Source organism: Bombus pascuorum, chromosome 5 (genome assembly GCF_905332965.1).
Source record: "Bombus pascuorum chromosome 5, iyBomPasc1.1, whole genome shotgun sequence".
Classification (NCBI taxonomy): Eukaryota; Metazoa; Arthropoda; class Insecta; order Hymenoptera; family Apidae; genus Bombus; species Bombus pascuorum.
In genome coordinates this window covers 1,078,234-1,095,593 of record NC_083492.1, presented here as the reverse complement: position 1 = coordinate 1,095,593, position 17,360 = coordinate 1,078,234, and the positions used below count along the sequence as shown (strand labels likewise).

Below are 17,360 nucleotides of genomic sequence, written 5' to 3'. Positions count from 1 at the left end.
GCAGGAAAATTTTGCAGAGCGTGGTATAAAAAAAGTGTTAAACAGTTAAGATCAAAAATTGCTAAGAATCGGACCAAAAAGGTGACCACCTATCGTCCAGATTGTATCGACGAGCCACATTTACGTTTAAAGTGTTTTAACACAGTGCACCGCTAGATGCAAGATTTGTTCTCATTTTTTTTTATCGATGTTCTGATAAAAATGTTTAATCGCTCAATGGGGTACTTTTTGTTTCAAAGTATCCTCTATTTATCGGTTATATTCAAAATGCCCTGACTGTGAATTTTCGTTCAATTTTTACAATTGTAAATCCGGTCACCAATGACCAACGTGGCAGTCAAAGTGTTAACGAATCGAATAAGAAGATTGTCGATGTTAAGGAATAAAAATGATTGGATAAATTATTGGAAAAGACTTTATTTAGAATGTTACTTTGAATAAATTCGAAAGTTTTGTACAATACGAAGCGATTGATCGACGAAAACAGCTTCCTCTGGGAAAAGGAATCTTTTCCAGAATCAGAACTGAAACGATTACAGCGGTTATATTGATTTTACGTTTACATTCTACGACGACGAGAACCGTGATCATCCTGCCATAAGCAAGCTTTTTCCTTTTTATTTTATTCTATTCGAAACGATTTCATTTTTTTTCCATTTGTTTCATGAAAAAATATTTCCTCTGAAAATTGACCAGATTCTTTTTTCCCTCACAGATTCTAATTTTATTAAGACTTTATATCAAGTCTTAGAACTTTCAATTAAGGTAGAAATTTTCTCATCTCTCCTCTGTTTTACTTCGTAGCACGGTACGCATATATGTTTTACATTAAAAAAAGAAAAAAACGACAGAGTCGTTTTTTCTTGCAACGTGACGATTACCTTAGAAACTTCGTTGCTTAATATACAACACAACGTCAAGGAATCAAACGCGCTCCTTGGTTAATACCTGTATATGTGTATATTTACAATACGTATTTTATATAGAATATACGTGTACACATGTTTCACGATTATCTTGTAAAGTGTCGACGATCTGTAAGCCTGGAAGGAAGGTTTCTCTCTGCATTTTATCTTGAGGCGTGAACGAAATACGTTTCCATCGAATTATACGGGTTGTGTTAGAATTATAGTAACCTCTAAAGGAAAACATAGTATTGGATACTACTTTCGGTACTTTCCTACAGCGTGTTGTTAACGATTTAACAGACAACAATTTAGAACCTTATAAAACAAATATGCCACGTACAACGGCGAGAACGTAAAAAGGAAAAGTCCTTCTAACTTTTACGTAATGTACTCGAAACAAAAATTTATATTCTACGTTTCTTTTTATTCCTCTACGTTCAAATTCTAAAAATAAGTAAAAATTTTAATTCCAAAAAATGTCATCCTGAAAGAGTAAAATTCAAGCGTCGAATACAAAAGTTGATTAAATCTTTGCATTTATACCCTATTCGGTCGAAAAGAAAATTTAAATTGCGTGCAAAATAGGAGAATTTTAATTCTGTGATAAATCAAACCGAATTTTAAATCATAAGCATAAAATCAATACAACACCGAATGACGTGTACAAATTTGTGTAACGAGTATTTTAATTACGAAAGTGCACGCCTCGACGGGACGCAAGAGGATAACTTTCTGACGTTTTATAATTTCACATCAAGTCGCTGTTCAATAGCGACGAAACGCTCGAACGGGCTGTATTTAATGTGACATTTAGCGTACGAGACGGGAGAAGCATCTCGATAATTTCGCGACATGCTGGGGTGCGTCGATTACATTGAGCGCTTCCGCGAGTTTGAAATCCTTCGCGAGGAATTCGGCCGCGAGTTCCCTTAAAACTACCGTCTAAATGTCGTAGCGATTGTCATCGGGATAGAATCGTGTAAAGCACTTGAAGAGTCACGGATTTGTATCCAATTAACGCGCGCTTGCTTCATATATTGTGACATATCTTCGCACGCGAACAAGGTTTCAAAGTTCACAGCAAAACTTTATTCATTTGAACAAATATTTCACAAATAGTAGAATCTCCTATAATTTTACTTATTCAAATAGAGATTAGGGAAACCGTAGGTTAATTTTTAACACTTAAAGATATATTCTTTCGATTGCTACGCTACATAGATGACTGTAATAGAGTTTCTTTAATTCTACGACGTCTCGTTCAATTTCTCTCACAATTTCTCCTTCGAATAATTAAAGTTCATATTCGGACAAAAGACAGCGTTAGTTTATTCGATCCGGCGCTAACTAAAATTCCGTTGGAATAAATAAAGTTCTGCCATAAACTCAAAGCGTTCGATAAATTTCGACAACTTGGTAGAAAGTCCGCTGTTATAAAATTTGCCAAGCTAATTACTTACTTATATACGAACGTATCCGTTCGTTGCTCAAAAAGAGAGATTTTTATTTAGAAAATGGAAATGTTACATCGACCGATTTGCACGGTCGTAATTCGCACACGCACTTTGCCCGCATGAAAATGCCGCAGCGAACGATCGCGTCGCACACTGGTAAAAATGCTTGTTAGCGGTGTCGTAAAATTCTCAGCGCCGTATCGTGATTCTGTTCGCCTTTCTTTATTCCCTGGGAAATTCCCTAGCCATCTGACTCGCGCGTTCAACATCCAAGCAATCTATATTTCCGGTTTATTGTTTGCTGTCGAGCTTCCTCGTTTCGTTCTATTTTCGACTATCGCGTTACTTTCGTGTTTGTATTCCACGATATCGCGAACCAACGTTGGCAACGATGATCTCGACTGTTCGACTAGAGATAGTTCTTCAAGGTAGGCCCCGTAACAAACAACACGCGAAGATTTATCTTCCTTGAACTTTAAAAAGTTCTTGAACTTTAGTTCAAACTTCGGTCATAAGTTCAAATTTTACTCGTACATTCAACGGTTAGCGTTGAATACTCGATCGTTATTTCACGATACGCTCGGTCCCCGATGTATTCGGAAATCGATAAGCTTTTAGCTGATTGGACAACGATTTGATAAATCGGCCGAACGAGTCACTCGTCGAAGGAGTCGCTGGTGCCCGGTCGATCGAACTCCTGCGTGGAGCCAGCCGGTCGATCGGGCACCAGCAGCCATCCTCACGTTCTCACGAACTTGTACACCACACCAAACACCAATACGCTCACGAGAACCAAGACAAGAGCGGTGACCACCTTCGCGAACGCGTTCAATCCGCTTTCCGTGTGCTGCTGTGGTCTTCTGGTTGGCACGCTCTGTTTCGAAGCTAGACCCCGGGCCAGTGCAGGAAATGCTAAGCTCTGGGTAAAGGTTAGCTTGTGCAGGGATTCCGACAGAGAATAAGGGCCCACGGAACCACGGGCTGCTGCTCTCAAGAGGGCGTATTCCAGATCCAGAGCGTCGAACATGCTGTACCTGTTGATTGGAATAGAAATGTTTGATTACGCGATGGAAGATAGTCGGTAGGAGGTTGTTTTAAACGAATTGGTATTATGGTTGCTTCGTAACTGAAGACGCGAAATAAGGGCGAGGAAGGAGAATTTGTTAACGGTGACATTAAGGGAACATAGAGAGCGGGAAGAATACTGAGAAAATATAGAATCAAATTTCGTTAAAAACTTAATATCGTCTATTTCCAACAGATCGTGGGCAGATATATGTTTCTTTTTATATAAAATTATCGTACGTAATTTGTTCGTTCAAATATATTTACAGTCTGAAACTTTTTCCATTATCTAGTTCATCGTTCGTTGTAGGATCTATGTTTCCATTAACCACGATAGGCATTGCGATGTATTTAAATAACGACTAGTTACGAACAAATATACAAAGCAATAATGTCTCAAACGCTGCGGTCTGCGAACGTCGATAGATACTTTCGAGGGCCAAGTTCAGCTTATTTTAGAATCTAAGCCCAACACGTCATGTCTGAAAAAGACTCGAACGAAAAAGGCAACGTCGAGTCTATCGGATCGATTCACAGTGTGACTCGGCGAAGGTTTCACCCTTGAAAGTTCCGAGTTCGAGGCAGAAGGGCGCGACGAAATCCCGACGATTTCCGGCTCCGTGTGAAAGCAAGCCGTCGGCCAAATCACTCGGATACCACGACCACGATTAATATCTCTGGGTGCATAAATGAAAAGCAGAGCGGTAACCGCACACGTGTTCGTATTTGCATGGTACCAGGGTCGCGCCTTGACACGAGTCAAGATCGACGTCAGACCGTTATCAGCCCGGAGGATTATTTCTAGCCCCATCCTGCCGGCAATTTCACGGATCGGGAACAGACACGTTCAGGGCTTTTTCTCCTTTTTATAAGCGAGACCGTGACGCGTCTGGAACGCCAACGATCGTTGATATCAACTTATCTTGGGATGCAGATCGCTCGAGGAAAGGGATGAGATGGTATTTCGACGAAGTTCGCGAGCTCCGTTATGCGACGATGAGAATTTCTTCTTTATATAAAAGCTTCGTTCTTGTGGCGTGTGTCGGACGAATGAAAATTTCTTCGTATTACAAACAGAGAAACTTCGTGTTATGGTAGCTCGTGTAAAATTAGGCGAGATTTTTAAGTCATCTTTTTTTTGCCTTTGAATCTGTTCAATGAATACGAAGGCTCGAATTTTGCATCGTTTGCTCGTTATTACGAGAACCGACTGTATTTAAAAAGTCTTATCTCCTCGAGGATTATCCATGGGACCTAGAGTTGCTTTTCCTTGTTTTAACTATTTTTTAGAATGTTCGACGTACTCGAATAAATGTCCTTAGCTAGAAAGAAAAGAATATCGCTATTACCTGCTACTACGTCTCCTATCTTGCGAATGCATCTGTACATTCGCAGAACTGGGCATCGAACGCAGACTGCTAGTAGTGGAGCTCGATGGACTGGGCGGAAGCGGAGGTTCTTCGTCGATGGACGTTCTGTCTGGCGTCGGTGGACTCTTAATCCCGGAATTATGGTGATTGTGATGCAAATGGTGCAATTGCAGTCGAGCGTGGTCCGGATGGAGTAGACTGGCGCGTCGGGATTGCTGAGGCGTGGTGGCTGGACTAGTGCTGGCTACGCCGCACGGAGACGGCGACGCCTTTTCCGATAATCGTACGAACAAAGTCGTTACAGTTTGGTTATTTCTATGAAATGTTTTTAGAATGTCGCGAAACTCAAGCGCTGAAGCCTATCGATGGTAATTATTGGTATATCGATTTTTCGGACTCGGCGATCGCTGACGTAGAACTGGTCGGATAACTTGATTTCTATTTTTATGAAATCCTATACTTTAGCGAGCGTTGCTACTGAATTCTACGCGTAATTTGGTACATCGTGTAACTCGTTGGTATTTTCGAATTTTACGATTCCACGGTGTGATTCGTAGAATTTTACGATCTAGCTTTTGGCCCATTGAATTCTACAATTTCGTTGTTTATTATTATCACACGTTGCGATTCTGTAGTTAACGCCATCGAATTTTGCAATTTACGAGTAAACGAATTTGTTGCCGAATCTATATTTTCTAAATTTTCACTCGCAGTAGCATGATTTTTTCGTTATTGTTAAAACTCTTTGCAATATTACTTTTGGAATATAGTATGGAAAATCTATCGCTGTCAAAAAATTTTACACGCAACTGTACGCATTTCGCCTGCCAACGATACTAAAATAGAAATTGAAGAATCTGAAAATCATTGGGTAATCAGCTTCAGCTGTTTCGATTACGTTACCTGTATGGACTCGATGCCACTGTCGTTGACGTTTTCCTGGACATCCGGGAACACGAATGCCTGTGCCTGTCCGTCGGCCTCGCCCCTCGGTGAGTCGCTCGGCCATACCTGCAGCAGTGGAAGTCCGCCACGAGGCTCTGTGCAAACTTCCGCGACGACGTCGTTGCTTTGCTCACCCGTACTGAGGCACAATCGGCCCAGCTCTCTCAGTGGCTTCTGTTTAACGACATACAGTAACTGTTTGTCCAATATTCACTTTCCCTTTATCACGAGCAATAATTATTAATAGATTCCAGACTCTGATCAATAAGATTACGTAACTTTTAACGTAGATCGCCAGGAAGAGCATTAACGGAGTAGTATTTATTATAATTCAATTTATTTAATACGATTTTTCTGAAAGTTAAGTTCAAAACGATAGAAACTGTCGCTATCGGAGTTTTAAAAAATTCGAATAGAAAACTTCATAGAAAAAGACAGTGAATTATAGAAAATACGAGGAAATTCATCATCGATTGTCAAATGGTAATTGTTCATTTGTATCCAGCAATACGAAAACCAACAATCGCTTTACTTTCAAATCGGTTTCTTGTTTATCGAACACGAATTACGTACCTGTAATTATGGAAAATTTAAAGTGCTGCGATTTTAGAAAAAATTAAAAAAAATTCGACCGAGTAATAAAGTTAATAATTTCCATGGAATATAATATCATAATAATATTTAAGTATTTCTTTGCTCATTTAATGTCAGCAGTTAGAATATCAGAATCTCAAGCGTTCCACGACGTGTACGAATCTGCTCAGTATCTGACGTAATCATGCTCAAGCTCTGATAACGCTATTCCCAGATACTATTCCAGTCGTGCACACAACCGCGTTATGCACGTTGCATTTACATCACGCGGGTGCTGTCACTGGTTCGAATTGATTTTGCACGATATAGTCTGCTCAAGGACGTTTCCGGAAATTTCACCGAAGACACCATATGCTCTCATTGTGTCCATCGTTAGATTACATTTACTCGTCACGTTGCAAACCAATCGATGATCATCGAATAACCATAAAGATTAGTTCTACACTCTAGCTTCCACCGTTGCGAGTTTCGTATAAGTATGACAATGTTTATTAGTTGTTAAAGTGTTATAAACGCACATTTTTAATAATCGTTGCTTCGCATTTACGTTTTTCTCTTTCAGAGACCAAAACTCTATTTTACTCTTTCCATATTATATTCTCTGTCCTGATTATTTCGCTAAACGTCTTGGATTTTTGACAAGATTTCAAATTGAAATAGGGCAATGTGGCAATCAAGTATGAATACGCAAGTAATTTGAGAATGTTCCAGACAGTTTCAAGGAATTGAAACGATCTGTCAAATAACCGTGTCATCCCATTTTCAAAGATACGTAGCTTTTTCAGAACATTATACACGCATTTAGTCAAAGTAAATTAAAATGAAGAGAAACCAGTTTATTAAATTACTAAATTGACGATAACTATGCAATCGAAATAGTACAAAAATTGTACTAAAGAACATTATACATGTATTTAATTAAAGTAAATTAAAATGAAAAGAAACCAGTTTACTAAATTGCTAAAGTTACGATAATTATGCGATCGAAATAGTACAAATATTGTACCAAAGAATATTATACATGTATTTAGTCAAAGCAAATTAAAATGAAGAGAAACCAGTTTACTAAATTACTAAATTTACGATAATTATGCGATTGAAATAGTACAAAAATTGTACCAAAGAACATTATATATGTATTTAGTAAATTAAATTAAGTAAATTAAAATGAAAAGAAACCAGTTTACTAAGTTACTAAATTTACGATAACTATGCGATCGAAATAGTCCAAAAATTGTACCAAAGAACATTATACATGTGTTTAGTCAATGTAAATTAAAATGAAGAGAAACCAGTTTACTAAATTACTAAATTTACGATAATTATGCAATCGAAATAGTACAAAAATTGTACCAAAGAATATTATACACGTATTTAGTCAAAGTAAATTAAAATGAAGAGAAACCAGTTTACTAAGTTACTAAATTTACGATAATTATGCAATCGAAATAGTCCAAAAATTGTACCAAAGAATATTATACATGTGTTTAATCAAAGTAAATTAAAATGAACAGAAACCAGTTTACTAAGTTACTAAATTTACGATAACTATGCAATCGAAATAGTCCAAAAATTGTACCAAAGAACATTATACACGTATTTAATTAAAGTAAATAAAAATGAAAAGAAACCAGTTTACTAAATTACTAAAGTTACGATAATTATGCAATCGAAATAGTACAAAAATTGTACCAAAAAACATTATACATGTGTTTAGTCAAAGTAAATTAAAATGAAATGAAACCAGTTTACTAAGTTACTAAATTTACGATGATTATGCGATCGAAATAGTACAAAAATTGTACCAAAATTCTAGTTGAGAAGATTACTACCAATAAAAGATTGCACTTGAATAAACCAAAGGCGGAGAGTAGCTTTGTAAAATGCTGGATATTGGATTTATTACTTTGTTTGCACACACGAACGAACGATCGATGAAGTTTTCATCTCTACGGAAGTTGCTGCTCACAGAACTAAAGCTCGATTCGGCTTATCGGTTTACAAAAGGAGAGGCTTCGCGTTATTTCCATTGTCCGCTCATCGAAAACGTTCCAATTCGATCGTCAGCCTACGTTATCCCATCTCTCATGGCCGTTTTGGAAACATGAAAATTCGATCGATGCACCTGCTAATTATTCACCGACGCATCGTTCATCGACGAGCTTGTTGTTACAGGCCAGAAAGAGCCAGGTAGTATAATATCAGGAAATATCAAGCGACAAGATGTTAGAGATATCGAAATACAGGAGATTTGGCGATCAAACGCCGAGAACGGAGTTCCATGCGAGGCTCGCGTAGATTCCAGCGATATTCGGCCTGTTTCATCGGTCATCGCCAACGATCATCGCGTTTGATACGTTTACCGATTATTCGCAAGGGAGAGGCACGTACATAAGTAAAGGTGTTATCGTAATATATCACATGTTTCCAAGTCGAGAGGTAAAATTGGTGAAAATGAGGAGAAACTTTGGTCAAAGAAATTATACATTTTTCCGTAAATTCCAGTAAGTGAGAAGCGATACAACTGCTCGCAAGTAGTTCGTAAGAAGTTGAAGGAGACACTTGTAGGAATAATTGATAGATAACAGAGATGTTTAGCGACGGAAAAGTGTAGTACAAACCGTACGAGAGGCTTTACGAATTGATAAACTTGATCGAGAATCAACCAAGCGTTCGTTCCGTGTTTCCGATCGTCTCTAGAGAACTCGAAGGAGGATCGTAGCAACGTTAAATAACCTTCGACGCTGCTCGTTCCCGGGAATAACGTCGACCCGAATGGAGAAGGATATTTCTCGTTTATTTTCCCTGTAAAGTAGGTTCTCGCGATCTTGATTTCACCTATAAATTACAACTACCCGGATGGCTAATTAAATTAACCAGACACCTTTATTAAAACTATCTCCAGGAAGAAGAGAAATTGCACTTACTTAATCCAAACACAATAGAGAAATCGAAGATTTCGCGCGTGTATGAGTGGAGGAAACTCGTTCCTTGATTTGACTCGAAACCCAATAGAGTATATCAGTCTGTGTGGTTGGTGCGTGGCTAAGAATATCAAAGTTTAATTGACGATATCGTTATTAATAATCCATAATTGCATCTGACACGAACAGAGGAATCTTTTCGAGAATTTTCCTGAACCACGGAACTCGAGCATAAGTTGGAAAGTCTTCGACCGGGTATAGCTCGTTTTGCTGCAATATACTCGATCGGATTTTTATTAAGGCCTGTTTACATCTGCCACGATGAAGGCCTCTGTAACACGCACGTATCTTTGTAACACGATGACGTAGGAAGCTTTCGCCCGAGAATTCTTCGCTAGATAATATTTATCACGGTGTAACAATAAAAGTGCAAAGTTCAAAGCAGCTGCTCGTGTTCTTAGGGCGCAATCCGATTCTCGCCCTTTCAACGTCATTTTCATTATTCACTTTTGCGTCATTTTCACGACCTTGGCAGTAGCGGAAATCCTCCTAGCGAGAAACTGCCAAGCAATTCGATTTTGAAAAACCTTCGACGTCTCTCCTTTGATAATTATTTTCTTATTGTTTTAGTATTGATTTAATTTTCTGTCCTCTGATATTCCTTGTTCCTTGCTCTTCGATATCGCCAACGTAAAAGCGGATCCTTTACCGTTTCGGGAATAATTATTTACCTATCGATCACATTTCGATAATCGAGCGCGCACTTGTTAGAACATCTTTAAAGTAAGCTTGCGTTGCTGAAAGTTTCTTATTCGATAAAAGATTGCGAGAGAAAAAGTTTCCTACCGATGCTAGTATCGTTATCAAAGATCCAAGTATGAAACTTGTATCAAAGTAATTAGAATGAAAAGTCTATGGAAAAATATATTTCCGTAGCACTAAGCTTTAGCTAACGGATAACTCGTTTGTAAGGGAAATCTGAATTTTTATTTACTCTTGTCATTATAGAAAACAAAATAAACGAATAAATTTAGAAAATAAATAAATAAATTTGTGTAAATATTCACTGTTTAATAATACTGTTTCTCCGTATTCATTTCGGAATACGTACACTGTGCAGTCATTCTTCGAGTTCGCTGGACGATGAGAGCGATTCACGACGCCGCGACGCGACGAGCGATTCTGAGCAGCGACATTTAATGGGATTATAACGTAAATTTATCGGTTCATTTTTATCCTGTTCAGCGTTTTTTTCCACAGGCGTATAATTAGTCCGACCTCGTATAAAAAAAGCCGCTTGGTCCGACAAGCGATGCGAATGCAGATCGATAGAACGCAATCAGGAAGCTAATGAAGCTGGACGCTTCTTTTACAGCTTTTCCCATTCCACGGAAAGCAACGTGGACGTATAAGAAAGAAACAAAAGAGGAGATAAAGAAACGTGAAAAGGGCTGGGAAAAAACAAACTACCTGTTCCGGAAGAGAACGTTACGATAAAAGTTTCAGATTCATCCTGCGAGCTCGTAAAGGATTGTCTGCTAAATTTTCAACGCAGAACGTAAGAACAATAAAAAATGGTACAACGATCATCGAATGTATTTGAATGTAAAACACGAGAACGCGATATAAACAAAGGATTCGTCGAGTGACTTGCTCGGAATTGTATCGCATCTCAAATTTACAAAGCCGCTACAAAACTTCTTAAATCTTGTATCGGTCCTTAGAAGAAATTCCTTTGACGATCTACGTCAACCATTGCGTTCTATACGAAACTAGCGACTTTTCTGATTTTCTATTTATCAAGAGGATCGTGTATGCTTGCTTTAAATGTCCCATAATTTCACTTTACAGAGTCAACCACGTACTAAGAAGATTTATAAAACTTTTCTATGGCAAATGTTCAAATATTTTCGCGAATCACTATGAGCGTCTAACAACGATAGCTATGAAATTGACTACGTTTAACGGATCCTTTCAAAGCTTGTAAGATCCTAAGGAATTTATTTACTGCCCGCTAAACATTTTAACGTCATATTTTATGTATCGTCGGTGACACGAAAGTCTTGGAGTTTGGCTTCCATTGAACGAAGAATGTTTAGCAGCTGTCGATTGTTATCCTATAGAAGAGTTTCCAGTGCAAACATTTGCCGAGTAACGAGAACGTATTTAGAGGTGGAATCGGGAAACGAGTTTCTTTGTATTGTGCTGTGTGCAGTGGTTGAAACCGGTTTTATGAAAAATTTCGTGGCATTTTTAGTGTACAAGCCGGATTTGTGGCCAGCACAGCGACAGAATTTGAACGAAACAACAATCTGGCAGCGATCCAAATCCTTTTTGCGTAAAATATAACACGATGCAGAATGTCCAAATACCCGACGCGACGCTAGTATGAAAAGAGATGAAATATGCATTCTTTTCTGCTCGTATTTTTTTTTTTTTACGTATTTCTAACGAATAGAGAATTTCCTTCACGCACAGTATGTTATAGCCACTTACGTACCGTCACCTACAGTGATTCGTGAAAATGTTTGAACCCACACAGAAACTTTTTACGAATGCGATACGTGTGTTAAGTACAAATAAATGTAAATAAAAATAATATATTCTCTAATTACGATTACCTCTTTCTGTTGTCATTATTTCTTAATACCTTAACAGAAAAAGATGGAGAAGTTAAAGAAAGAAATATTATTCTTTTTTTTTTTTTATTTTATTTTGGTTATTTTACAATTTGTCCTTATGGACATGGTAAAGTGTTATATCTTATTGGTGAGGAGAAAAAAAAATAAAATAAAAATAAATATAGCATGTGGGTGGCTACCCCCAGCGGGGTGCCAGCTTCGTGTTTGCTAAGTTATATCTTTTATGTGAAATATTATTATTGACACTATATACGAAGAGAAGAATTCGTTGGCGGATAAATATCAATTAGTCGGACATTTCAATATGAAAAATTGCAATGAATCATCATTAGTAACGACCGATTTCTATGTTTCTTACCATACAGTGCTACTGTATTTTACCAAAAACCGTTCGAATCTCTAAAAATGCATCGTTTTAAACCTATACATTTTAATACGAAACGTTACGAATTAACCGCCACAGCACTCTGGTTTTAGCGTTAAAAAATGTACATGGCAAGTCGTTTGGCAAAGCCCTTCGCTGAATTTTAGATCGACGGTATCTTGGATTTTTAAATATGTTACTCGGTTACAAACTCGTTCGACGAGTCTCACGATCGACTAAACAATAGAAAAGGAATAAAATACCCCATCATACTCGAACAATTCTTTCGCTTACAAAGCGAAGGCCCAATTTTATAATGGCAATTCATATTGCAATTACGCGGCTACATTTGCAGCGCATTCATTCGTACTCCCCTTTCGTTTATCGATTTCGTATTTCGTACGCTGCCGGTATCAATTTAAACCGAATATTTGTTACGATATTAAAGGTATTCGTATGAAGGTAAATAAGAAATTTTTGTATCCCGAAAAATACGATTTTGTACTATTCGTATTTTAGTTATAATTGGACGGCGGATGTTTATGCGCTTATAAAAAATCTAAAGGTGCAGAAATGCAGAGAATGCACGCAACATTGGAAAATTTTTCAAAAACGTTGATTTATGATCGAAACATTTCTCTGAAAAATTCAGTTGATCAACTACATTCTCCATTTATTAAAGTCATCGAGTTCTAGCTACAACTGCCCCCTCCCTTTCTCTTAAACTAATTATCGTTTCCAACGCTCGACTGACTCTTAAAGAACTGTTCTCTTAATTAGTAAATTATCTCGAGCAGCTAGCAGCGAAGGAGCGATTCAACTACTCAGCTGTTAGCGACAACTCGCGCAGTCCATTAAAAATTTCTCGGAGGCAGGTAACCAAGGGTTGAAAGGCGAAGCCATAATCGCGGCCAATGATTTGCAGAGCGAGTCCTACAGACACACGACAACGTTCGTGACCGTGACTGAAAGATCTTGCCTTGTTCGGCCTTGACATGGCACGGTCGATGAGGGAAAGGTAAAAAGCGGGTTGCTTTTTCTCGCACAGTACCTCTCCATGCGTGTACACAGTAACACCCTTTCGTTTAATCTTTAACCGTTGGCTAAGGAACATGCACGTTCACTTTCGTCGAATATATCTGACTGGAATCATTTTTTTTTTCTTATTATTATTATCAAAGAGTTCGTGTAACGGTAAATAGAACAAAATGAAATTTCCATAGTTTAATGATTAAAACCGTTGCTATTCGATTACTAATTTTGACACGAAACTGACGGAAAACTTTATCGTCAGACGGATTGGTGTGACGCTAATGGAAAAGTTAAGGGTTACCTGATGTAAATTAATCGAAACCTTTGCCCTTTGAATCGGGGCCGAGAAGGTTGTCGAGTGGTTTTGATTTCAAAACTGGTTGCTCAGTTCGAGGGCAAGATATCATCGCAATTAGAATTTCCTTTTAACCGATTTACCTAATTTTTATTTCAAAGGCAATAGTTTCTCCTTCGTTCTTCTCGTTAATAAAAACGAACAAATAGTTGAACGAGCAATTGAAAAGATAAAAAAAGCGAATAATATATATACAAATATATTTTTCTTTTCGCGATAATTCTAAAAGTATCTGATAATACACGACAGGGTCGTTGACGAAAATACCACGGAAAAAATTAATTAAAATTATCATTACATAGACCCCGGCATCAACGGCTGGAAGGTTTTGAAAAGAAACGCGAAACATCGACGCTATTTCGCTCGTTTGTCGTGGAAAATGACGAAGGGTCTCATTATGCCACAACGAACCAGTGTTCCTTTCATTCGAAATCTGTGCAACGTTGACCGGGAATTGAAGGGAAGTCAAGGGAACCGATCGAAGGACGTCGTTATCGAAGACACTTCCCCGTTTCACCGTAATTTTTACACAGCTTTATCCAGGAGATCGAGACCCTGGAAATTCATTCCCTTCGTCTCTGTTACTTGTTAGCACACTTGTTTCGGAAATTAGACGAGTTGCTTGATACGAATCGAGGCAATGAGAGCGGAAATTCCGAGAGCTTTCTTTTCAAGCTTCCTCGCTATTGAAAAGGTACGATTATATGTTTTGTTATTCGAGAATACGAAATTTGTCAAAATAAATATTACGTAAGATGCGAGATCTGCGAGAAGCGGAAGATTTTGTTATTTAAAGAGACGAATCCGAATAACTGTGACAATTTGAATAATAATTCATTCCTTCGAAATTTGAAATTTCAATGTCTAGTGCGTTGGAACAAATTTGAAAATTGAAGGGGTAGTTTATTTGATACAAAAATGGAAATTATCAGCTTCTTTTTCTGAAAAGCGTAGTCGAGTCAGTTAAAATTTAGAATTATCTACTTCTTTTTTTAACAATTTTGAATTTGAAGGGTTAAAAGGAAAGTAACCGCGAGTGCTTTTAATAAATATCCTCGAAAAGCATATTTAGAAAATAACTTTCCAGACCTGGTCGAGAGGCGTCTCATGGTTCAACGGAAGATAATTCACCCTAACCCTCCAGGATAATGAGATTACAATAGAGGGTGGAAAACGAGCAACGATACTAAGCGACAAACTCGAACAAACTTCTGAACTTTCTCCGCGAACTCGACGAAGGGGAACTTGTCTCAAACACGAGACAGCTCGTATCAAGCTAACCCCAAATAATTAACAGTTTAATTCAAGCCGCTTTAATGTCCTGAGCACTTCGTAATTTATGTATTATCTACCACGAAATCGCGTTAAAAGTAGTAAAAGATATGCAAACTGAATCATAGCGTCGTACCGATGAAATTTAAATAAAATTCCTCGCTATATTCATCTCACCTAAACCACTGCTATCGTATTATTATAATATCGAAATTCCTGAAGTTTTAATAAAATATCGCAACGCAAAACTTTTAACACGAAATCCTCGAAAAATTCTCAATTCTGATTACCAGTATTCACAGACATACGTTTCAACTATAAAAGAAATACAATTTTAAGATACTCGAACATCCACTCTAGCGACGATAAAATATTTGTTATAAAACTGTACCTAAAGCTCTCGAGAAATTCCTACGTCTATATGCTCTTATCCATACACACGCATCGCAATCACGAAAACAAAATATTATAAAATAATAGAACTTTGAAGCCAGTGGTAATAAAATATTCGGTTATAAATCTCGAAGCACTCGTGGCAACTTTTAATCCTATGTATTTCTACACACGTAGCTCAACTATGAAAGCAACGATATTATAAAATACCAAAGCTTCCACCTTAGCAACGACAGCATATTATAAAACCGCACTTGAAGCTTCCGAAAATTTACGCGAAATTGCTCATAACATTACTCGTAATTACAAGAAAAAAAAAAAAGAAATTACAAAACAACGAAACAACCCTCGGTAATGATAAAATACTTGGATATAAATCTCGAAACACTCGCGAAATCCTATTTATCCCTATTCACCCGCGCACCTCAATTAGGAACGAAGCAAAGTTAGAAAATACGAAAACCTGCACCCGAGATATTACGAAACAAAGTCCGAATGCCTGGAAACATTCCCTCCACCCCTATGCACCTGGACTCGGTCCAAAAGAAGCCCGTAGAAACAGCGATCGGAAAAGCTCGCGTCACGAGGAGTTTCGGACGAACGTGGAACATAGGCCACCCACCTGCATGCTTCCGAGGGCGGGCTCATGGCCAAGAGTTTCGGCACGATCATCAGCGTCGTGCCTGCTGTCGACGTCCAGGATATAAGCTCCTCGGTCGGTCTCCTCGGGGTTCGAACTGCGACTGGTTCCGCTCGTCAGGACAGCCGAGACAGCAGCGTGCTCAGGGGGAGGGGGTTGCCTCGGTCCGGTAGCTCGGCGCCGGTGGGGATGGATGGCCGTGTTTCGCCGTGCTTCGGGGCGAGAAAGAGCTAGAGAGAGGCGAAAAGGGTCCAACATCACCAGTTCTTCGCCGAGAGTTTGATTTATCCTTGGTGTTACGTGACGAGACTGATCGTTAAGGTCGATCCGACGTTTGTAGCTGCTTGAATTATCGTTAGTGGATGGACGTGAGTGGCTAATGGGATGTGGCTAGGGGTAGGGCTTGATAGGACGGTGGAATGTTCGAGCAGCACTAGGCAAACGAAGAGTAAGCAGTGGATTTTTTAGCAGTCATTATTTTCCGCTAGCTCGATCTATGCGGGAAATTGAGCTTTCGGGGTTGTTGCACGATAGGAGGAGGGTTGGGTGGGGGCGATTGAAACTTCCGATTCAGGTGGAGATGCTTGTTTGCGCCATGAAATGATTAATCGACTGCGGATGTTTATGCATTTGGGAAATTTAACGCGGGCAATACTTGCCATGTATTGTAATAAAATGTTTCAAATATTCAGAGTAAAGTGGTCGTAGTAATATTCAATAATAATGGATGAAACATGCTCCATGGAAATATGGAACTATATAAATATTTAAAGCCTAGTTAAAGGTCGTTGTTACATTTTCTATAGTTTTCGATCAAATTTATTTCTCTGTGTAAGCAAAGGATTAGATTCTTTTAACGTTAGGAACTTACAAACAATCTATCGAATGTATCTAATGTTCCTACGTTATTGTCAAAGAAGAATATGAAACGATCATCCAAGCGATTGAACAGATCGATCGCCTCTAACCTGTTCCTATCGCTAATTCCAGCAAACTTACTTAAACGCTAAGACGAGGATAATAGAGCAGGCGAAGGAAGCAATTCGTCGGTCGAAGACGGAAGCACGCAAAGCTTGGAAGTCGATTCATGGAGGAAACACAGCAGATTCGAGAAAGGACGATCTCAAGGTTGGCGAATTGGGAACATGGGAAAAGGCTGGTGGATGCAGAATTTCTCGAATTATCGATAACGATGGCTGCAAAGGGGATCCAGAGGGAGCTTGCCAAACGAACGAAGCTGGTTTCTCTTTATTAACGAAGGAATTCTTGCGATCTAGTTCAGAAATCGACATTGTTTGAAGCTTGAAATTATGCAATTAGATAGGCAAGAATAAGAGGATCGCGGACGGATAAAGAGAAAGTTTAACGAAAGGTTGAAATTACAAATTAAACTCGTGCAACG

At 38.4% G+C, this 17,360-nt stretch overlaps 1 protein-coding gene across 1 annotated transcript; it reads right to left on the bottom strand.

Annotated features, from left to right (window-relative positions):
- Nucleotides 1-399: 399 nt before the first annotated feature.
- Nucleotides 400-16,075, bottom strand: LOC132906668 (palmitoyltransferase ZDHHC5-A). Its single transcript, XM_060959045.1, has 4 exons — nucleotides 15,941-16,075; nucleotides 5,701-5,916; nucleotides 4,777-5,066; nucleotides 400-3,396 (listed from the first exon to the last, which is right to left on the bottom strand). Exons 1-4 carry the CDS (start codon nucleotides 15,944-15,946, stop codon nucleotides 3,102-3,104), a joined length of 807 nt encoding a protein of 268 aa, XP_060815028.1. The 5' UTR covers nucleotides 15,947-16,075; the 3' UTR covers nucleotides 400-3,101.
- Nucleotides 16,076-17,360: the final 1,285 nt, after the last annotated feature.